This window comes from Belonocnema kinseyi, chromosome 5 (assembly GCF_010883055.1).
Source record: "Belonocnema kinseyi isolate 2016_QV_RU_SX_M_011 chromosome 5, B_treatae_v1, whole genome shotgun sequence".
Classification (NCBI taxonomy): domain Eukaryota; kingdom Metazoa; phylum Arthropoda; class Insecta; order Hymenoptera; family Cynipidae; genus Belonocnema; species Belonocnema kinseyi.
In genome coordinates, this window is record NC_046661.1 from 109,123,160 (window position 1) to 109,148,891 (window position 25,732).

At 29.8% G+C, this 25,732-nt stretch overlaps 1 protein-coding gene across 1 annotated transcript in view; it reads left to right on the forward strand.

Moving 5' to 3' along the window:
- The first annotated feature begins 1,341 nt into the window (after positions 1-1,341).
- The window catches only part of LOC117172991, a 53,660-nt gene continuing 29,269 nt past the window's right edge, over positions 1,342-25,732 (forward strand). The window contains exon 1 of the mRNA XM_033361331.1: positions 1,342-1,566. Within this exon, the coding sequence (XP_033217222.1) occupies positions 1,470-1,566 (97 nt within the window). The 5' untranslated portion in view covers positions 1,342-1,469. The remainder of the gene's footprint in view (positions 1,567-25,732) is intronic.

Genomic DNA, 25,732 nt, shown 5'->3' on the forward strand with positions numbered 1-25,732 from the left:
AAAGAGATGAATTCTCTAGAAAACAGATAAGTTTTTCACTCGAAATTATGATTTTTCCACAAAATAGTTCATTTTAAACTAAGCAGCTGCATTTTTAATAAAGAAAATGTTTACTAAAGCAGATAAATTTTTAATCCAGAAAATCAAATTCTCATGAAGGCGGTTAATTTTTCTACCAAAAAATACAAATGATCATGGAAAAAGTTGAATTTTCTATAAAACAGTTGATTTTTCAACCAGAGAATATGAATTATCTGCAAAGAAAGTTAATTTTCAATTGAGCACATGGTTGAAATTAAACAAAATACAGATTAATTCTTCACCAAACAGTTGCATTTTTAAACGAAAAAGATTAAATTTCTGCCAAAAGGGATAAATGATCTAGAAAACATTGATTTTTCTACTCGAAAATATGAAATTTTCACCTAGAAGTTAATTTTTAACCAAATAGTTTGCATTTTTTGCGAATACAATAGAACCTTCAACCTAAAAACACAAATGTTTAACACAAAAATTGAATTTTTAAGCCAAAAATAAAAGTTTTTTATGAAACATCAGTTGAATTTTCAACCGAAGAATACGAATTTTCAACAAAAAAAGATGATTTTGACGCAAGTAGTTCAATTTCAAGCAAAGAACAAATTAATTTTTATCCGAAATAGATCAAATTTCTACTAAAAGAGGTGATTTTTTAAACAAAAATGTCAAGTTATCTAGAAAATATTTGAGTTTTCCACTACAAAATATAAGTTTTCTACAAAAAAGTGAATTTGTAACCAAACAGTTGCAGTTTCTACTGAAGCAATATAATTTCCAACCGAAATACACGAAACTACAACAAAAATTTGCAATTGCTAAGCCAAAAAGTAGAATTTCCTTGAAAACAATTTTATAGTTGAATTATCAACTAAAAACGATAAATCCTTCTAAAAATAGATCAAGAGGGAACGAGTGTGAAATCTGTATTAATATTCTTGACTTTTAAAATAAAATCACTGATTGTAATTTTTTTAAGCAATTAAAAAACTTGTAATTCAAATTTATATTTTCCGTGTTTAATGTCACATTCTGGGTTAGCTCCTCCCCCTGTGTCACAAAACCTGTTACCTCTCCCCTCCCTGGCAGTGTGGCGTACTTTTTGAACTGCCCTTACTAAAATTTGAGAAAAGTTAATGTGTAACTATTTTTTAAATTAACGGTACATCAGAGAAATTTTTACCACCACCACTTTCGCCACCCACCTATCAGCAACGGTACATCCGCCTGCGCCTCATCGGCAGGGTTTCTGCAGAAAAGTCCTCGCGCATCCGGGAAAGTTGCCTTCATTCACGACCACCTGCTTGACCTGGAAGCATCAGCTGATTCGCCGGTCTCTATTAAATTTTCCGCGGTCTCAGAAAATCTGGTTTCGAAACTTTTTCGATTTTTCAACCTTAAAAATTTTTAAATAATCTCTTTTGTCCTCAAGAATGAGATTGGTTTCGGTACGAACTTCCGGTTACTTCGCGGTGATTTCGATTACCGCTTTCCTCATCATCTCTTTCAGCGTGGAGACTTGGGCGAAGCGTGAGTGAAACTGAATTTTGTGCATTCAATTTTTACTTGATTTAGAAAAAAAGTAATATATTTTTGACCGAGAAGACAGTTTTATACCTATTTTATTATATTTTTTTATTGTTCAAATCAGTTTCTTGTGCTAAAAACTGGGTGGTTTTCATTTTGTGCCTCTTGAGGAACAGTTGCTCCACTTTTTCTTTCAAGTTTTTCAAATAAAAATAGATGTCAATTAACTTAAAAAAAGGGATGTGTAAGTTTACATTTTATCAAAATAATGTTTGGATCTTCAATTATAAGCAAAATATATAAGTTATGAGCGTTTTAGTGAAAAAGAGTTGGAATTTAAATACACTCCGATTTTTCAGCCTCCAAATTTAAAACTCTTGAATTAAAATTTCTCTTTCAATATTTTCAATTATGAATAATGCAAAATTTAGATATCCAAAACCTTTTCATTACAATTAATTGAAATTTAAGTACATGAGATTTGAACTTAAATATTTTGGTATTTTTATTCACAAACGTTCTAAATTGAGCAATTTTATATGTGAGGCAAAAAGTGTTGTGCAAGTTCCAGATTAAATAATGTAATGTGTGAAAGAATCTTTGACTAAAGAGAAGTCTTTTTTTGAATATAAAATTTGACTTGTTTTAAATGATAAAATTTTTAGTATATATGTATGCCAAATTCGCGAAAAATTTTTAATTCTGTAAATTATCAAATTTTATTTCGTAATTCTTAAATGATTAATAGTTGTCGTGTCAAAAATTAGTTTTGAGCTAGTGAAAAACGACTGTTTTCAAGAATTAATATGATTTAGCGGTTATGTTTTACCGTAAAAAATATAATTTCGTAAGCAAAAATTGTATTAATCCCGAAAAATAATTATTTTGTAATTGATTTTTTTCTTACTAACGCTTTTCACCAATTAAAAAAATGGTTTACTTTTGATAAATGATGGCTAATTATTTCGAGAATAACATTTTTTAAAACTCTTTTGCTTCCAATTTTTAATATTAATCATTAATCTTCAAATCTAGTTATTTGTGTAGAAATCTTTTCTTACTTTTTTAACGATTTAACCCACAGAATGTTTTTCCTCAAAAATAAGCTAAAATTTATCAAGATTTAAACATTTTTCAAAGATTGGTAGGAAGAGAAATAAGGAAAAAATTCAGTTGCAAAAAGAATAGTTAACCCTCAAACAGCACATTTCAACCCAGCATACGTAAACGGCACACTGGTCCGTATTACTCATGTTTAAAAAAAAAATCACATTATTTTTTTATGAAACTATTACTCTTATCGCAAACATAATTGAACATCACTCATTGTTTCATAAAACGGGACTTGGCACCCTTCTAATGGCACACTGGTGCGAATTTGCACCACTTAAAAGTTTTAAAGTGACTTACTTGGCTGCTTAAGGCGAATTAATATCTGTTTATGTGTTGCGTATTTGCGGGGTTATGGACATTTTGAAATGACATCATCTCTAGTAAAATTATTTTGACTCTCAAAGTCATAGAAATACTATTTTTTTAAAGATCGCATTTTTGGTGTGACAAACCCTTTGAATGTATTTCAATTCAAAGAATGAATGCCTTGCAACTCAAGTGTCAGCTAAGTAAAAATAATTTATTGGGAAATTTGAGCGAAATAAAATTAAACACATATAACCGTAACAAGTCAGTTTCAAACAAGTTTTAATTTTTTGAAATTTGCATAACTGAAATATTACATTTTTAAAAGTAGGTGCTTTTAAATTTTTGACAAGTATTTCAATCCTGAAATATTAAAATGGAAATTATTAAAATTGAGATCCCTTCAAATTATAAATATTTGAACAATTTTCAATTTAATCAATGATTCCCAGAAAATAAAAAATTATTTAAATGTAAATAAGCTTTAAAAATGATCTATTTTAGAGCAAAATTATACTATTAGATTTTCAAGTGAAAAACTACATATTTTCTGTAATTAATTCTAGAGGTAAAAAATTTCGTTCTTTAAATAATATTCGTTGTTACTTTTGGTAAACAAAGTTATTATGACTCAAAAAGTTCATTATAGTTTATGGAAAAGTTCAACATTGCAGAGGATGTTTACAACTAATACATAACTTTTTTTATACAAAGCTATTATTGGCATTGTACACGAGAATGGAATCTATAAATATTCTGTGATAATATCAAATTACACATTTAAATTTTTTGTCAGAAAATTTCAAACAGATGTACTAATTAATTTTTTGTTTTATAAACTATTCTTATTTATATATTGTGGTTATATTTAGTTCAAAAAGCTTTTGTTTAAAAAAAAAACCTATATTTACTTCAACCCTATGATTATTATATCCAACCATTTTTTTCAATCTAAGAAGGAAAGATATTAAGTTACAGTTCATCCAAACAGAAAACCTCATTTAATATGATGTGAATCACTTCCTTCTAAAGATAATGCAAGCATGACTTGGATTATAAAATTTTCATAATTGATAGAACTTGTATAAATATACATTTTTAAAATTATTTCCAGAAAAAAATTAACTCTGCAGAAAATAAACAGAGTTTCTGAAAGGCGAACGCGCTATATTGCAGTGAGATTAAACGTAAATGATACAGGTGGTCTTTGAGGAACAGTTATTGTTTGGAAGTCAGTGTGTGAGTTTAGTTCAACCGTAACTTTTCAGGTGTTGGTAGTAAGTATACGATATAGTTCTGGACGAACTTTTCCATGAAAATCGATCTTATCCGGTGGAATAATATAACATATTAGGGTGACTAACAAAAATTATTTTCAAATTTAAACACACACACTAGCCTACTTGTACCCTTTTAGTAAAAATTTTTTTTTAAGTTTCAAATCCAAAATGATTTAAAGGTGTAAGGTTTTGTCTTTTTTATTGTTTATTTTTTTCGCAATGTCTGAACAATAGAAGTATTACATTTTTATAAATATTGAATTATCCTCTTTGGATTACCATCATTATATATCATTTGATGAAGATTGTTAATCTGTTAACTTCATTTTTAAGGAAAATAGGTGCGTGAATGATGGTTCTCGCGCTTCGCGCTCGGTCTTTAGTGTATTTCCCCACATTTGTACACAGACCTTATAAAATTAAAGGTCAAAGCATCGACAAATGTAATTTGGTGATTGTGAATTCTCTTTTATTAAATCTCCTTCGGCTTTTACTAATAAATTCTAATTACGCATCTCGTGCTTCGCACACGATTTTGTCAAAAATATTAATTTTTCTACATTATGTTACCCTTATCTAACAATACCTTTATTACCCATTATTATATATTATAATATATTATAATAACAAGATATCATTATTTTTATTTTTGAAATATTTTTATAACAAGAGTTTATAACAAATTTGTAAATATTTTTTCGTGGCACAAAATTTGTTGTCTTCATTGTTTTCGTTCCTTATCTTGTTTTTCCAAAAATAAAACTGTTCTATTTTTAATCTTTCTTTTTACGATTAAAAAAAATCTACTTGTCCTAGCTAAAAGTGAATAATAAAAAATGTGTAGATTTTTTTTGGTGAATAACTTCTTTCTATTAATTTTTTTGTACCTTGTCTTGCTTTTCAAAAATTAATTTAAAAAATTTTTAATGTTATTTTTTACGATTGAAATATAAACTACGCGTCCTGTAGAAAAATTATTGATGACAAGGTAGCTGTTTTTCGAAGAGTAACTTTCGTCTATTCGTATTTTCCATGGCTTGTGACGTTTGTCAACAAATTTAATTATATAATTTTATTTTTTACGATTAAAACCATAACTACGCGTAAAAAATTAATTAAAAACAAATTTGTAGCTTATTTCTCGTTGAAAACAACGTTTGTCTAATTATTTTTTTTGTAGCTTGTCTCGTTTTTCCGAAAATTTAATTTATTTTAATTAAAGGTTTTACTGATAAAACAATAAATACGCATCCTAAAAAAATGATCAATAACACATCTGCAGCTCTTTTCTTTTTTGGGAGAACAATTTTTGTCTTTCCATTTTTTTTCATCTGTTGAGCAATTTTTCCAAAAATTAATTTGTAGATTGTAGATTAATTTGTAATTTATAGATTGTAAATTGTGCGTTCAAACTTTGAAATGTCGATTTTTCAAGAAAATTCAAAAAGTTTTTATGATAATCTTATAAGGCCTTCAAAAAGCAACGTTTTTCTTTTTTTTTTTTGACTTTTTCATATAGTGCGTTGTTTGGCTTAAAGTGTTAAGTTTTTTTAGTTTTTTTTGGGTTTGAAAATGTTATAACTGTGATAATTTTCTTTATATTTAAAAAAGCCATGGGGATAAATTGTTCGAGTTCCCGAATAGCACGCATAGCCTTACATTAAATTTTTAAATCTTGAAAAAAGGTCCTAACAATTTTCAGAATATTGAAACTTTTTATACATTTATCTAAAATAGCTGGTGAACAAACTTGACCTTTTTTTGGTCCTTAAAACTGTGAGCCAAAGAAAATGCGCCTACAGGCTAAAACGACAACGACAGACACGATCGTAAAACCAGTTTTTTTTTTATTCAAGAGGTCTCGCAACGTGGAGATTTAAGAAAATCCACGATACTTAATTTTCACATAAAAACAATACCTTCCCATTATGAAGAAAATGTATTTTGTTTTTAATATTGAAAATTAGCACATCACATTTGTACAGAAGAAATTTTAATATTTAAGCGCCATGCTTTTATTTTTAATCATTTATTATTATATTTTGTATTCAGAGTGAATTACTTTGTTCATTTTTATTGTATTTGCGGGAGTGTATCAAATTTGAAATGCAAGATTTGATTCTAACTAGTAATAGCGAATAATTATTTTACTTAAAAATTATCTTAAAAATATTCAATCAATAAAATTCCAATTATAAGGATAAAACTCAAATAGGGGATCTCTAAATCATATTCTATTTTTATTTTATTTTTTTATGTTTCAACTAGAATGTACAGTTTAAGCTGGCGTGCGTATTCAGATTAAAAAATTATTTACTTTTTGCCTTCTGAAATGAATTACTCTAATATAATTTTTATCTGCGAGTCATTTTCCGAAATAGGGAATTCTGTGTCTTAGGGGTCGTCCATAAATAATGTTAAGAATTGTAGGCTATTTTTGACCCCCTCCCCTTCGTTGGAAGTTGACACAGGTATTTTTGTCTTATACCCACCCCCTTTTCCAAAAGTAACGTAGCCCAGAATTCTATCAGAACATAGGAAAGAGGATCATTTTTCACGAAAATAGGTTAATAATGGAAAAACAAATTCTTTCAAATAAAATGAATGTAAATACCATATTGAATGCAATGTATGAAACACTTTAAATTCTTGAGATTTGAAGTCAAAGTATATATTGAATTTTTACCTACATACATGAATTTATCACGAGACAGTTGAATTTTCGATTTATAAAGAATAAAGTTCTGGCAAAAAATAAAACACTGCAATTTTCAGATAAAAAATTATTTCTGACCAAGAAAACTTTATTCTCAAGGAAAAAGGTAAATTTTAAACCAAGGTCATGAATCATTTTAAAAAGATGAATATTTTAAAAACTAATTAAAATTTCAATCAAGTACCTGAATTTTCAACTAAAAAAAAACAACAAACTTTCAAGAAAATACATATATTTTCAACAAAATTGTTGAATTTTAATGTCAGAAGGACGAATTATCTACAAAACGACTGAATTTTCTACTCGAAACGATTATTTCAATAACAAAGTTAATTATCTGCGGAAAAGTTAAATTGACGTGAAAATAGTTTGATTTGTAACCAAATAAACTGTTGAATCATCAACTAATCAAAATTGATTTGGAACCAAACAGTTGCATTTTTAACAAAAAAGGATGAGTTTGCAACCATCAAGATAAACTTTTGCCTAAGAAGACGAATTTTTAACAAAATGAATTAATTTTTAACTATAAAAGAATAATTTTTTATAATGAGTATCAAGCTTCATTTTTTAACCAAGTTGTCAAATTTTTAACTAAAAAAAATTCATTTTCCAAAATGAGGATTAACATTCTGCTAAATAAACACCAATTTTGAACAAAATTGTTGAATGTTGAAGCCAAAAACGACGAATTATCTATAAAAAGGTTGGATTTTCAAACCAAAGATATGATATTTTAACAAAAAAGTTAATTTTATACCAAACCAGATTAATTTCGACCCAAACAGTTGCATTTTTAACCAAAAAGAATAAGATCTCAACAAAATACATGGTGTTTCAACTGCAAAAGATAAATTTCCAATAAACAAATTTTTTAACCAAAAGACAAATAGTTACATTGTTAGTTAAAAAAAAAGAATTTTTGACTCAAAAACGAAAATGAATTTTTGATAAAGTAGTTATATTTAAAACCAAAGAGATGAATTTTCAACTAAAATTATGATTCTTAACAACATGAATTTTCAGCAAAAGAGTTTAACAAAAAAGACTAACTATCTTCAATTGAACCTGATTTTGATTCTGTTCATCGATTTCTTGATAAATTACCCGTGGGTGTTTTTATCTGAGAGTAAACCTTATCCTATTAGGTGATTCATTTATAAAGTAAGTGTATCAGCTATGTGTAACATCAAGTAAAAAATTGCTTTTTTTACAGTACTGTGTATATTCTTCTCGTAATGATTGAAACCCTATTTACACAGAGAAACTGTTCATTGCACAATTTCCCGCATTGAGAGTTAGTCTTTTCTTTCGTCGAAGTAATTCTAAATTTTTTAAATGTGCAACAGAAAAAAACAGAGAATTTTGATATCAACATTTGACATTTTTATAAATTAGCAAATGATAAAAATGGCTACAAGTAATATTTGAATTCAAATGATTGAAAAGTGTATTAATAGAATATAGTAATAGTATGAATAGTTATTATACAATTATTATTATAATTATTTTATTATTATGTTTTTTTCTATCATTATAAATTATTGTTGCCGTCGTGGTAAGGTTGTAAAGCAGTCACCACTGTACCTCTCTCTTTGATACAATTTGTAACCTTGTGAATATTTAAATTGCAATAATGAAGATCTCTATTATTATTATTATTATTAATATTTTCAAACTGGATCATACCCAATGTGCTGGGCGATTGCCGAAAAGTTGATCATTTTTGAGAAACAATTCTTTTTAAAATATATACAGCACAGGCAACAATATATAAATATTGTAAATATTTAAAAATTTTATAGTAAGATCAATCAACATGGATGATGACCTAACGTTTTTTAAACAAATGTACTGCAAATCTATTGTTAATTATTTGTTATTTCTTGAAATCAATGTTGATAAATCAGTAGGACAAACTTTTAATTAATTTTTCAAATTCTTAATTCTAAAATATTTAACCCTTCTCTTCAATATTATCTTTTTCAATTAAATATAAGTTGAAGGGCGTGACGGCATAACCGTATGAGTTCCACGTTTATCAAAACACGTTTTACTGGCTTGAAAATTCCCTAAAATACGGATAATACGGATAAACTTCTTTATTTATTCTATATTAATAATTAAGTGTATACAAAATCATAAAACACATAGAGCTTTTTTTTAGCTGAATCGAATGGCGCTATTCGTTATTTTTTATTTAAAAACATAATTTTGTGTGTGTCAAAAAGTCATCTATTTGTCTTTGCGCGATTAGTTAATCAGTAATTTTATAATTAAACAAGTTTTTTGAAAAATTGAAAAACTGCAATTTTTCACTTTTAAGCCTTCTAGCTCGCTTGAAACGTATTTCTGGCCTTTCGCTGATACGTTTTAAGTTAATTAGAGATTAAACATTTATTTTTTATTTTTATCATACATAAATGGTTATGACAGAGGATTATTTGTTCTAAAATTCGTCTCTATCAACTCTCGCATGTACTTTTCCATTTTTTTTTCAATAATTCGAGTTTTTAGATCGTTTTTTTCTTTCTGGAAATTTTCTGTCTTGGCCCTTACATGGTTCTACGCCCTTAGTTATATATGAGAATCTCAAAAATTTTCAAACTGTTGTTAATATTATTTAGAAATTTTTCATAATGAAATTTTAGTTTGGGGCTGGTGGATGATAGGGCTTGATAATTTTTTACTTAAAGTTTCCAACAATTCATCAATTTTTTTTAATAAAAAAATTTCACAATTGAATGATTTCAGAACAAAATTTCGAAAATAGGACAATTTCAAAAAATTAAAAATTGATATTTTAAGAATAGATAATTTTGAAAATGAGATAATTTAAAATTCACAGGAATTGAAATTGTAAAGGCAAAGCTTCGGAAATGGTAGTAATTTAAATTGTCATAACATTTTTAGAGTTTAAAATGGAAAATGTTCAATTATAAACTTTCAAAATTAAATTGTTCTAAAATAACTTTAATTATAAAAATTGAACGCGAAGCAATGCAAACGAAATATTTCTACTACGGAACGTCAAAAATTGAATGAATCCTTACGTCATTTCGGAAAAAAATTTTAGTCAACAAGATTAAAACTTTTTTATACTCGAGCCCTTTATAATTTTTAATATTTTAAGTAAATTTAACGAAGTGTATCGTCCTGCCGAAATTCGGGATCAGTAGTGAAATCATTTTCATATCCTTTAAAAATAAAGACTTTTGTGACTAAACTATTTTTTCATGGTATTCGCGAAAGGCACATATTTCAATACCTAGACGGCCCAATAAAAAAAAACGTAAATTTTATTATTTATTACTAGCTACAAGCGGATAGTCGTATATCACAGTGTTCCATTCTGTTAGGTTCCCAAAAGAGTGAATACGTGTTTTTTTATTGAATTTTAATTTTAATATTAACATGTGGAGCCCGCCTCCTAAAGTTGCCTACAAGAATAACAAAGAAAACGAATCCCCTGAGCTCATTTCATGGTGACCTAAAAACTACCCCATACAATTCCAATAAGGATTTTTCGGAATATTGCTCTAATTATTACTTTTATCTTATTTTTGATCGACTCTCATGAACAAATAGATTACAAGATTGTACGTATTTTATAATTTTTTTTATTCTTTAAAAATTTGTCTTTATTAAAACAACTTTATTTTTATAGAATATCGCGAATTAGCGATAAAAAAATCTAGACAATCTTAGCTTTTTCAAATTTTTTAACAAGTATAAAAATTTTAGCCTCCATACAATTTTTCCTAAGATACTTAATATTATATATAAACAATTTATTATCTCGTAATATCGCGAATTAATATTAAATTTTTAACGCTTTGGCCTCATTTATCAATGTGAAGAGTGAATTACTTCATTTTAGGTGTATATTGATTACAAAAAATTTATAATTGTTCGAATGCAAGTTTCCACAGGACAAAGGTAGAGAAAAGTTTTTTTGTTATTTTTTCAATAGGCTACATAATTTCCTTCTAATTCTTTGATTTGTTAACCTGATACTAATAATTAAAACAATTTTCATTTATATGCGAAAATTATTATGCTAAAATGGAAAAATAATTATGATAAAGAATTAATATTTATGGTTTAAAAATCTACTATTTAGGTTAGATTTATTTATTTTGTGTTTTAATATTTTGCGACTGCTAATTTTTATCAGTAAACATTTTTCTGTTTCCTCGCCATGCGTTTTTTTAGCACTTGAGTGTAAAACCACGTGGCTCAGACTTGCGCTCCTCCCAAACTTAGACCAACGTGACCTATCGTCTACCCCCCCCCCCCACATGAGAAACCAAGAACATCTATGAAATATGAACATCTATTTTTTAAACATACTCATTTATTTATTTAAACAATGAGCACAAAATTGAAATAAAAAATACACTCTCCAAGTTCATTCAATAGTCCATAGTATTAATAAAATACACCACAAACTTTTAAGACTGTACAGCTCGGGGACCTGTACGAAGTTACGATAATTCGGCGCAGGTATAAAGCTGGTAGATGAGGCGGCGCCGTACCTACATATTGCGGGCTCCTGCACCGAAGGAAAAGACGATTTGATGCAGTACCGAAAAACAGTACGACGCTGAAAAGGGATCGGCCCACGGAGGCGCTGATATCCCAAGTGTGTGTGCACACCGAGCCCGAAGTAACGACGAGAACAGTCTTAAAAGTTTCTGGAGCACCCTTAATTCGTCATATTCTATGAAATAAAATTGTTTACAAGAACAAAAATGGTTTTAACAATTAAAAATTAATTTAAAAATACATGCAATCTTGGAATTAACTTGTTCTTGAGGATCTATGAAAAAATATAAGGAAAAAGTAATAATTAAGAACAATATTTTGAAATTGGTAGTTAGAAATAGACTAGGAATAGTGAGAAGAAATCTATTTCATAATATTTAATATTTTAGTAGAAAAAAAAAATTATATTGGGAATTACAAGCTCTTGAAGTTAACATTTCGATGCAATTGCAGAATAGGGGGTCACTTATTTTTTGGCTGGAAAACAAGTTCTTTTCGGCAATAAACTATTGGAATCATTAATTGAACAATAAACGAAGCAATTTGACCAGACAAGGGTTTTAAATTATTATTACCAGGATGTCTTAAATATATGGGTATGTCACAATATCGGAATGATCATATTTAACTCACCGTGTAGGTGCATTTAAACATCCATATGGCCAGAAACACCAGTTTGACAGGTCACAAAATTAATGTTTGTCAAAACCCTACCCTTTTTCAACGTGTCGTGGGAGCGAGAAGACACCCCTATGACTAGTCAAAAAATTAATGTTGGTCAAATGCCTACCCATTTCCAACTTCTCGTTAAATATGATTATTACGATATAGCGTGACAGACCCATATTTATGACATCACACTAAAAAAAGTAACAATAATTTTAAAGTTTCCCCTCGTCAAATCACTTTATTTATCGTTCAATCAAAAGGGTCTATTAATTTGTTGCAAAAAAAATTTTTGTCTGGCCAAAACAGAGGTAACGCCCCTATCATGCAATCTAACCAACTTTTCAATTATTAAATTCTGTGGAAAAGACAGATATTTTTACGAAATGTTTTAATTTCTACTGATTACACATTTTTTTATTTTTGTTCTAAATAATGAAGAAATCCTTGATTTATCGAACGGACTAAAGAAAATATAAAAATGTTTGAAAGTGATAAAATTTAGGTTATTTTCTCTAAAAACACAACACTAAGTATTTTAAATATTTTCAGAAAAATAGCAGCCATATTGTCATTTTCTAAACATTTTATATTTTCTTTGCATCATTTGATATATTACGGATTTTCTCTTAATTTGCCCAAATAGATCTTCAAATATATGTAATCTATTTTTTTATCTATTATGTTTAAATAAATCAATTTTAAAATTTATAACTTTCAATATATTTTTATTTAAAACACTTTATTTAGAATTAAGATGTGTCTTAAAATCTTCCTATGAAATATTTTTAAATCAAAATTTAAGAAATTTAAATTAGACCAAAATTCAAATTAAAAATCCTATTTAACGTCCAATAATCAAATTTATGCAAACTCCTGTTAAAGAAAACAAGAATCTAACGACCAAATTTGGACCGAAACGAGAAAACAAAAACAAAAAATCCTACTGGAATCTGAAAAAACCAAAAAACAAATCAAATTTTGGGACAAAAATAAAAAAGAGGAAAGAAAAGTGAGAAGGCAGCCAACCACATCCCCTTCCTGCTCTTTTTCCTTCTTTCGTATTCTTTATTTTTATTATCATCAAATTAAAATATAATAACATTTAAATTAACATTCAAAATAAAAAGAAAAAAAAAGAAAGAAAATTTCATTACCAACGTTTCGGTACTCTTACAGTACCCTTATCAAGGCAAAAAAATTTAAGTGATAGAAATTGACAGCACCAACGAACAGGTGCTCCCTCTTTCATACCTGAGAATCGTATGAGGGTTAGGAGGCTAATCTGTTGTAAACACAATATAAATATCTGTCGCAGTTACATCAGAAATAGAGAAAGTAAAAGAAAAACGGAATTCATGAAACAGCCACTTTAAATGTAATTAATCATATTAGCATAACTTTTGTTCAACTTATCCAAATCAGTATTTAAATTAATAGATAACATTTTTTTGCTTTTTAATATAAAGCATTTCCATGAATTCCCTCTTTCTCTCATTACTTTCACTATGCAAAATTTGAACATTGTCCCAGTCAAACTCATGTTCAACATCAATAACTTCCTTTGTATGTCTGGCAAGAACACTCTTATCCAGTCTGTCCCACGTAATTCACCTTACAGATCCTGCAAGTAGTCTTACAGAAAACACCACCCTTTTCAAAATTATCCAAAGGATTTTTGCAAAAATTTATCACTAATCCATTTAAAATGGTATACGGAAAATAGTATGAATTAAAAAATGTTTTAACATAAGTTCAATAGTTTTAGAAATTTGACCAAAAAATGGAAGTACAAAGGTATTAAATGAACTATATTCCTTTAACTCTTTCTGATTATCTGCAAGCAAATGATTAATCTCTTTGTTTTCTATTTTTTGAACTCTAATTGCAATATGTTTCTTAATTAAATTTTGTGGATAATGTTTCAGAAAAAGGATATTCCTTACAATATTTAAGTTTCTCGTGTGAAATGAAAAATGGGACAAACGTAGAGCTCTGTCAACTAAGTTTTTGATTACTGCAATTTTGTTTTGTAAGGGATGAGCAGAAAGGAGTTTTAAAATTCTACCTGAATGTGTACTTTTTCTATACCAATTGGTAATAATATTACCATCCCAACCCTGAATTACTTCTATGTCCAAAAAACTGATTCTATTATCCTGTTCTATTTCATGAGTAAATTGAAGTTTTGGATGAAAACTTTTAAAATTATCAATGATTATCTGCAAATTTTCTAGAGGAACACCTAATAAGGTATCGTCGACGAACCGAAAATAAAAAGGCAAAACAAAATCTAATTTCCCAAAAGCAAAAAACTCCAAATCTTCCATCACTATTTCTGCTAAAATCGGAAAAATGACTGAACCTATGGGAGAACCAGACCTCTGTCTATAAAAAGATCAATTAAATTTAAAATAAGTTGACTCCATAATAAAAAATATCCCTGCGATAAAATCTTTTTGAAGAAGGAAAAAAAGAAGGAAGGGGATTATGGTTGGCTACCTTTTCATTTTCCTTTCCTCTTTTTTATGTTGGTTCGAAAATTTTATTTGGTTTTTGGTTTTTTCAGATTGCAATAGGATTTTTTGTTTCTGTTTTCTCGTTGTGGTCCAAATTTGGTCGTTGGATTCTTGTTTTATTGCACAGGAGTTTGGAACATTTAAAAATTTTACAGTAAAGATTTTTTTTAAATTTTCAAATAAAAATCGGACAATGTAAACATGTTACGATGAAAATTAAAAATTAAAATAAAAGAATACAAAACTGTGATTCCAATTGTTGGAATCGTATAATTTTCAGCACTTAAATTGGAGATAGTTGTTTCAAAGTGGAGTTTGAAATTTTTAAATATTTTTCAAGATTTCGTGAGGCTCGCTTCGCTTGCAAGCTTAAGCGCGCCTGTGGCGCGCGTCGTATGACTCACGCGCTTCGCGCTCGATAATGGTTCACCTCGCGCTCGAAAATTTATTCTTTGCATTTTGAGAAATTAAATAAAGCTTTATCAAAAATATCTCCTTTAGATTGCAGTATTTGTATGTGTCTTCATATTCTGAATTTTCTACGTTATTAAGTATAGTTAGGGGTCAAGTTTCTCAAAGCTCTGTATAGGCTTTAAGGTACACATTCCCATCGTGACACTCGCGCTGCGCGCTCGACTTTCCACAGACATAGTTTGGCGACAAAATGGAATTTTTGATTATTTTTTGTGCAATCGAAATTTGAATTTTCGGCTTTGCAAAAAAATACAAAAATTTGTTATGATAATCTTGTAGGGTTTTTATAAAACAATATTTTTCTTTTCTTCACTTTTTTTCATATCGTGCGTTTTTTGGCTTCAAATTTTAGTTTTTAATACATTTTTAATATTTTGAAAATGCTGGAACTCTGAGAATATTCTTTTTATCGCAAAAAGTCGTCAGGATGAATTGTTTGTCTTTACTAATACTATAAACATCGGCACATAGAATTTTCAAATTCAGAAAAAGTGGTCTGAAAAATTTTCAAAATTCAATTCTGATACTTTCTCAGTCATAAATGATGAGAATGTAATAATTCAATTTCCAATGCCTAGTTATCAAATCTTTGATAAATGATTCTCTTACTTTTTTATTGTTTTTAATTAGAATTTATTGTTTAGAATTATTGTACGATTGTTTTACTATTATTTATAAGTCCATGAAGCCTGAATTTATTATTCTACGATTTCAAAGAAATAAAAAAGAATCAGACAATCTTGTACGTTTAAAATGAAAACCCAGCAATTTAGAATATTTAAATGTAAAGTTGATAAATACAAAATTGGCTATGAGAATGCATAAATTGCGAAAATTTGCAATTTTGAAAAATTGAATAATGCAATTTTTAAGACTATCAATTAAAAATAATTGTACAATATTAGCAGTCAAATTCTCAATATAAATCTCAAATAATTCATAGTAGCTTCTAAAGAGAGAAACAAATTTCTGGTAATTTCCCGGTTATAAAACATTTTTCCATATAATTAAGTATGCTTAGGCTCAAAAACTCTATCGTTACTGTAGTGAAAGGAACATTTTTTAAGAATTGTTATTGAAATAGTTATAAACCGTTGAAGATGATATTGTCTACTTGAAAGCTAATAAATGTTGCTTTTTTCACATAAAGGTACTAAAAGAAAAAAATCTCTATGTCTTTCAGTAAAAAAAGGAACCCTTAATTTAAACAAAGTTAAATTTAATTTCGACCTCCATTTTTGACTTCCTTGGTTTTAAAGCAAAAAAACAACAGTACCAAGGTTGATAAATATGATTATTAAGATTGGACAGTTTCTGCAATAAAAACGTTGAGAATTAGATGTTTCTTATAATTGGGAACTTTAAAAATGATTGGATTCAAACTTGAAGCGTTAAAAATGCATTCAGGGGGGTCTCGTCTCTGATCGCCCATAAGTGAATGGTGATGAGTTAATGAGTAATATTCCGTTAGGAGATTTAAAAGTGAAAGATAGAGGGTAATCTTGGAATTCCAAAAAAACTATTGTATCGAAAATTTTGAGCCAAGATTTAAGGATTGGACGCGTGGTTATTCAATTCAATTCAATTCAATTGAATGTAATTCACTGTTCACAGAAGACCAAAAGAATTTTTGGGTGGAAGTTTCCAGGACAATTTGGAATCAATCGAAAACAACCCAGAAATATAAAAAATGTCGTTACCAGGGATGAGTCATGAGTTTATGGCTATAATAATGAGTTGGAGAAATATCAAGGAAATGCTAGCTGTTTTCTTTGACCAGAAAGGTGTTGCGTATCATGAATACGCTCCAAAAGATCAGAAGTTAAAGAAAGAGTATTACTATGAAGTTGTGAAGTGATTACGTGACGCAGGAAGAAGTAAACGGCCTGATTTGTGGAAAAGTGGTGACTGGATCCTTCACCAAGCAACGTACATGCCCATTCATCGCAGTTACTTCAGCAATTTCTGGCGAAACACGGTCTTACGTAACTTGGACAGCTCCCATACAGTCGTGACCTGACCTTTGTGATTGCCGGCTGTTTCCTAAATTGAAGCATCATCTAAAAGGAAAAATATTTCAAGACGTAGATGAAATAACACAGCATGCGAAGAAGCTGCTGTTAGCTATTCAAAAAGGTGCCTTTCAGGAGTGTTCCGAAAGTAAGAGGATCACTGGAAGCAGACTGTGACTTCTTTGAAGGGAATATCATTACGATTAACCAGAATTAGTTCTTACTCCTGGTACACCCCAAGGCCGGATACTTTCAGGACAGATCCTGTATAGTTACTAATAAGCTTTCGCGTTGACATGATAGAAAAAGTTGCAATACAGAAAACACTGGAATAAATCGTAGATTGTTATATTCAATAATTGTTGTGCAATTATTCTAAAATTATTGAACGTTTTATTGTATCATTGCTGTACAATTATTTAGAATGACTGTATGATTGTTGTACCATTATCCACAATTATTCACAATTATTGTGTACAAAGATTGTACGATTGTCGCATAATGTGAAAAAGTTCTAAAAATTGCTAACAGTTTCATCAGCTCTACCCTTTTCAAAGCTCTTTAAATATTTGATATAGTTTCACAACACTTAGATAGGATCACGTGAAGTGATTTGACGTCAGTTTTAGAGCGAATCCACCATTATCCTATCACGTATCTAAGCTTGAGCTCGTTAATGTGGAAGTACTCGTACAATCACACACCCACATACATATACACCCATATATAAATAAATACATATACATACATATATATATGTAAATGTGTGTGTCTTCATTTTGAATCACTTTATGCGTGGCAAAACATGGGCTGAAAGCCATAAAGCATGCTTAGTTTGAAAGGATTATTTCGAGTTTCATTTAAGGTGAAAATCAGTACGAGCTGCAAAAGTGAATATGGTTTTGGCGTAGGGTAACAGGTCAGATATTCTTTTAACAATTAGCTTGGCTTGTTATTGGCTCAACTTCGTAGCAAACCGTAAATTGGATAATTTTGTTAACGGAGCTGTGCGTATGATTTCGATTTTCCATAAAATGCAGACTGATTTATTTTAGAATAAATGTAAAAGGCCTTTAATAATGCTACAATCTCAAGTTACCAAAACAAAGAATGGCAATATTTTCAATTTTTTATTTTTATAGCGAGAAATTTTGATTATTTTTCTATTAAAACTCGCAGTTTCTAATAGCTTTTCTTTCCTGAAGAATTGCATCTGTTCTAGACAGTTAGCTTGAAGTTGGTTTTATTTCGTTTGAACTTTTCATTAAAAGCTTCATTTGCTACCCACAATGGTCTGCCGTATACAGATGAATCAATCATTTTCAGTTTTGTTGATAATTGATTATAATAAATAATATTCGTCCATTTTTAATAATAATAATAATAATAATAATAATTTCTGTCTTCTGTCACCTCCAACGCTCGTGGTCGCTCGTAATTGTGTACTTACAACATCATCATCGCAGGAGGTTTCAAGCATATCGTATTAAATTATTTGAATTAACTTATAACAGTCTAATCTCATCAGTCACTTGACTTAGTCCGTGGCTATGACGTATAACCGGGTTCACCCGAGTAAAAGTTTAATAAGAGCCTCGGTGGCACAGCTGTTTAGGCGCTCGAACTTCCCCTCAGAGGGTTCGGGGTTCGATCACTCATCCGGTACCTCTGGAAATTTTTTCTATGTACGTTACCGAGGTTCTGGTGGTTCGAAACCCACCTTAAGCCGCAGGTCCCTCCATCGTGTACTTGTCTGCAACCCAGTCCGTCAATGATGAGGTAAAAACCAGGCTTTGTCCAATATTTCGGGACACACTGCTCTCATAAGATCACTTGATTGGGTTATAAAAATGCATTCGTGACTGATGATATATACCGGGACAGCCCGGTGCAAAATAATCAAATAAAATCTTAACTCTAAAAACCAAAAGAATGCCTTTGACGTGGAGGGCAGTAACGATCTTAAGCTTGTGACAATATTTTAAATTATTATAATTATATAATCAAATTATCATAATAATCATTATACCCTTAGTTGCAATGCAGTCCGCGGATGAAGGGGTAAATACAAAAAAATAATTAGGGTACAAAAACATAAATTTAAAAATAAACATTTATTTAAATTACAAAATTTTAGAGACTTCAAATCTTTTATTTTAGTTAAGTTTTGAAATCAAAATTTTTGTTTTAAATTATATAAATACACTGTTTTTCTATGTATGAGCACAAATTATGCATTTGTATTTTAAAAAATGCCGTATGTCCTTACCAACCGTAAGCAGACTTTTTTTAAGTATTGAAAAAATTATACTCGTCGAAAAAGACCAACTTCGTGGAAAATATACTATTGTTTAATAAAAATAATAATACAAATGTCAAATATCATTAATAGAAATAATCTTACCCTAATATAATATTATTTCTACAATTTTCATACTAAAAAGTTATAATAATTCTCTATAAATATAATTGTTAATTATAGAGAACGGCAATTTTAACCAAGTTTCCTACATTGAATTCCAAGAAAACGAACATTGATTATTGCAGTTACCAAGAGTGCCAAATATCGTAAGATTACGTAAACCTTTAAAATTAACAACCACAGAAACAAGAGATCCTGAATCTAATATATTTTTTAAATCAGTATTTAGACTTGCAGAATTAACAACTCAAAAATTTTGGTGTATCATACATCTTAGAATCCACGCATGGATTGCTCAAAAAATGGACTTGATGAAGTTATATTTGCTATTTTCCTTGGTTTACGTTCCGGTTCAAAATTACATAGCAAAACATAAAAAAGGTTACAAAGAATTCTAGAAAATACACTATAACTTGGAGTTAGGAACGGTTCCGGGCATAGTTTGCATTGGCCTTGATTCTATTTCAGGACCGTCCGAAAATAAGCAGGCAGGGTTGCGTGATTCACTTCTGTTACAATGGACGTATGACGTAACTTAATGCAACCAACGCGCTGAGAGTAGAGCCTTCAAGCCGTTTGACACGCTTGAGTGAGTAGCCCCACCCGCTCTCCCCGCTTCAAGAAACCGTCTTGACATTAATTTTCGGAAAGGCGTCAATCCAGACAGCTTCAATCCAAGATCCAATGTATTTATGGAATCCTATTCATGAAGGAGCACGGTTTTCTGTAGATTGTTTACAAAAAACCGCTACCGGTAAAAAATGTGATGTTAGGAAACTTATGCAAAATTCATCATAGCCCCATCGGAATGATTTAAATATGCTTCCGCCATTAAGCCAAATATCTTTTGGGATGAGCGTGCGACTCACTCCATTCTATCCTCGTTCTACTGTCGAGGATCGAGGAGTTAATATGAGAAAAGTAAAAAAGGGAAATGTCGCAGGGGTATATGTATATTCAGTTTAAGCCATTTTAATAGACGCACCCAAATTTCTTGGCTTCTAAGAGGTAATATAAAAAAAATGGTCTAGACAAAAGTTGTTTCGGACAAAGGGGGCCATTTATCTGCGCAATTATTTTTGACCTTGAACTTGATTTTCAAGGTCATTTGAAGGTCAAAGTGTTTTTTTAAAATGGGAACCCCTATTTTTGACACCGGATTTAAAAAGAGTGGGAAATTTTACGTCCGAAATAGTATTTAGATTTTTTATGACCTTTAAAAGCTCAGTACAAGGTTAAATGCTAAAAAACTGTGGTTGCAGTATTCAATTGCGTTTTCTGATAGAGTAATCGTAGTTAATGTACCTTTATGAGGAATATGCAACTTCAATGCGACAACGACCTTGAGAATGTTGACCTTAATTTCGTTTTTAAAGGTCAGAGTGAATTTTCACTCCTTTAGAGTCGGTTGTCAAAAACAAAGTTTTCCGCAAAAAAACTCTGTCTAACCTTCAAATGACCTTGAAAAGTGAGATCAAGGTCAACATTTTCAAGGTCACTAGAGGAACGAATTTTTCAAAGAATGAACTGGAAAAGGCTCAAAGGGTCCCAAATGGAAAAGGGGGTTCAAGGTGTGAAAAAACACTCTCCTGTGACCGGTCACTGCACTGACAACGACCTCCCCCACTCTTATCTCGAAAAGGAGGATGAAGTTGTAAACAATCATTCTCATTCAACCAATCACTTTGTTTTGAAGAATCACTCTTCTGTGACCGGTTACTCTACTGATAAACCTCCCGGACCCAACTAGAAAAAAAAGTCCTAGTTGTGAACATTTACTTTTCTGTGACCGCGCACTGGACTAGCGAACCCCATTTCCTCCTTTATCTGGAAAAGGGGGTTCAATCTGTAACCAATCATTCTTTGTTGACCGTGTACTGTATTGATGAACCTCCCGCCCCCAAATGGGAAAGAGGATTCGAGTTGTGGCCAATAACGTTTCTGTGGCCGGTCGCTGAACTGGCGACACGCCAGACTTATCTCGAAAAAGGAGATTCAAGGTCGATCACACTTCTATGATTGGTCACTGGACTGGCGAATCCCATTTCCCCCGAAACTTATCTCAGAGGGGGTTCAAGGTGTAACCAATCACTGTTGTGTGACCCATCACGCTCCGGAAAAGGGGGTAAAGGATGTGAGAATTCATAGATTCGGAAGGGAATAGACGTCGTTATTAAAGAGCATATTTTAAACATGCTGCAGATGGTTATGATGCATTTTATATGAATTTTTTGCATCAAATTATGCACAAAAACTACATTTACAATTATATTTAAAAACATTTAATATTGTCAGTTTAAAAAAATATTCCAATCGAATTGAGTATCGGTTTTTAAAAATTTCATTGTTATGTAAAAGAATTGAATGGAATTGTGTCGAACTAAACAGAATTTGATCAAATTTGTTAGAATGTGACGAAAATGAATGAAAATAGTTAGATTTCGAAGGACATAAACGGAATTAAAGACAGCAGAATTGGATTAAATTAAACGCAATTGAACCGGATAGATATGAATAGAAATCTATGGAATTCCATGGCGTTCCATGGAATTCAATATAATCGGACAAATTTAAACAGTTTCAGACTGTATTAAAATAAAAATCTGTTGATGTTAATATATGAATGTAAACGAATTTCAACGAAATTAAAGGAAGATTGAAAGTAAATAAACATAAATTAAGCGGAATTCAATGGAATTTAATGAAACTACATGAAATTTGAGGCACTTCAAATTTTATCTAAACATTTTAAAAGAAATTAACGAAATTTAATAGAATAAATAGTTTTTAATTAAAGTGCGATGGTATTCAATAGAATACAAAGAAGTGGAATGAAATTTGTAAGAATTCGAAGGAATTCGATGACATTTTTAGGAATTTAATCGAATTTCGCAGAATTTAATTTAATTCAAAGGAATTCAATTAATTTCAAGCCAATTAAAAATAATGCATAAGAATTCGATATGACATAATATAATTCGAAGGAATTGAATGGAATTTGATGGGTTTTTGTGAAATTAAAAAGTAATTTAAAAACAATTGAATTGATTTACACTGAATTAAAGAAAAATTAAATGTGAAATAATTTAGTTTGATTGTATTTCATCAAATTCAATGAATTCCAATGGAATTTAAGTGATTTTAATTAATGAAATGATAGAGAATTGAACGAAATTCATGAGAAATTAACGGAACTCAATGGATTTAATTAAACTGAACATAACGTTCTACAATTAAATTAAATACAATTGAATTGAAAGTGAATTGAACAGAATTAAAATTAATTGCCAGATAATTTAAATAAATTGGATTTGAATGCGACTAATTTGACGATATATTTAAAATCAAATTCTAAAAGTAAGTATACTTACATGAATTTTAGCAAAGTCAAAGTTAATGTTATGAGCCTGTAACTCTCTCAGAAAAATCAGCTTTAAGATAGGCCATCACCATATCGTCCAACTAGCAATTGTAAATTAGTTACAAACGTCACCGCACATTTAGTTAATTAGTTCCACAAGTGGTCATTGAATAACGCGCAATGTATTTCATTAATTTACTGCACGCACACGTACGCAAACACACAGTATATACTATATAGTTGTATATAGTGTAAATTAAAGAAGGAATGCCAATCTGACTGACGATCTCCACGTGGTGCATCCTGGGCAAACATGAAATTAGGTTGGCGAATATCAGCAGTGAACGAAGAGAAGTATTTTTCTATCTACTTTTAGGGGAATTCACGATAAAATATGTTTTCAATCGAATGATGATGTTATATCTGGTTTAGGTCCATTGCGGATAACTTATTCCGTCATGAGCTAAACATGAAGTGGGCCCCTGATTTTCATGTAATTGTATACATATGAGGGGCCAACCGAGTCGTTTTTTAAAACTATGAAGTACCGCTGCGATCATTTCCGCAAAAATATGTATAGAATACTTGAATGTGAACATAGTATAGGGAAAAAAATGGTTGATGTTACAAAAGTACTTACTTTAAAAAAAATTATAATAATTTTTTTTATCACCGTGCAATTAACAGAATTGCTTATTGATTGTTTTTCAGAACTTCCTTAGTACTCTCTACAACATATGTGACGCGATCCGAGAAAAGGGACCTACTAGGCAAAAAATCGATATTCGGATTATGATGGATTCTATAAGTTCTTTAACTAATCTTTCTAGGGGTTTGATCAGAAATTTTTTATTTGCATTATTTTACAAGATATAAATGATTGAAAAAGAGTCTTATAACGCGTGCGGATTGGCAGCTTGACGGGTACTCTCTTCTTCTTTTTCAACCACTTCCCCACTTCCACCCCTACTCGTAGCGTCCCTGCGTGAAGCTCCACCTTCGATGATTGCGAAAACCAAAAGGCAATATTCGGTTGCTATTATTTTATTATTGCAAATGTTTCATATTGAAATGTTTTCAAAGCGTTTAAATACTCATGATTCACGATTGAGAGAGTATTGTAATTGTCCAAAATTTAATACCACTGTTTTTCAACGGAAATTCACGTTTTGAGAGCCCATCAAGCTGAAAATAAAGTTTTAGCGATTGCGCCTGTCTGTCTGTCCGTTAATCCGTCCGGGAACACAATAATTTTCAGAAAAATGAACCAATCAAGGCGAGGTTTGGCACACTTTTTTACGTTATAAAAGAAAGAACGAGTTCGTTGACTAGCTATTTTGGATAGAAATTCCAAAATTTAAAACCTTTTTAACATTTTTTCTACCAATTTTTTTTTAAGATTCAGCAATTTTATGTACGGCCATTCGTAGTACTCAGAAAGCCGAACCATTTATTTATATGACGTTTTTCTTTTAAAAACAATATCGAAGTTGTAGCATTTGCAAAATTTAAAAAATAATAATTTTAGGGCGAACAACGCTTAATATGAAAGGAAAGAAAGTATAAACGTTGCTTTTTGAAAGCCCTACAATATTATCGTTACAAGTTTTTAAATTTTCTTAAAAGATCGAAAATTCAAATCTTGATCTAACAAAAAATGACCAAAAACTCCATTTGGCGCGCAACTATGCAATGTACGAATACAGATGAATAAATAAAAATTGCGCTGCTAAAAATAATCTACAAATTTGTTATTACTTACTTTTTGATAGGGTACACAAACTACTTAAGTTGTTTAACTAAGAAAGAGTTACACATTTTAATTAAAACGTTTTTAGATAGGATGCCCATTTTTGTTTTAATCGTGAAAAATAACATTCAAAATTTAAAAAATTAAAGTTTGAAAAACGGTATAAGCTAAGAAAAAAATAGGTGCACAAAAATGGTACATCTATAACACATCTACAAATTTTTTTAAATCACTTTTTAATAAGAGGCATGATTTTGGTTTCAATCGTAAAAAATTGCATAAAAAATAACAATAAAACATATGTGGAAAAACGACAAAAGGCACAAAAAACGAAATCATAGACAAAAGTTATTCCCAAAAATAAAAAGAGATACAAATTTTTTATAATTTATTACTTTCTCATAATTTATAATTAAGAAGGTATTGGAATTCTATAAAATTTAACACTGTAGTTTTTTAACGGATTTCCACGTTTTTAGACACCTCCCGTCCGTCCGTAAACAGGATAACTCTAAAAAAGTTAACAGATCAAATTGAGGTTTGGCACACTTTTTTAGGTCCTGAAAGAAAGAAAGAGTTTTTTAACCATCATTCCTTGACAAACGGTTATGGTTTTATCCATCCAAAATGTTATTCAAAAATAGAATATTTCCTTTTATGCCAAACGAACACATACGTGAAAACAGAATAAAATTAGAATTCAAACTTTTCAAAATATCTGCAATTAGTAAAATTTATGAGAGAATATTAAATAAGACTTGCTATTTTGGTTTTATTTTTCAAAAATAGTATAAACAAATAAAAAATTAAAACTTTAAACTAAACGACATGAGATGCGGACCAAATGCAAAAAGAAGATGCAGCTTTTAAAAGTTACTACAAAATTTATTTAAGCGATTTTTTGATACCAGGTGTATACATATGAAACCGGTATTGCCATTTAGCGGCCAGTAGGCACACTTGTAGGCACTGTCGGAACTTACCATTTGTGCTAATTGGCGT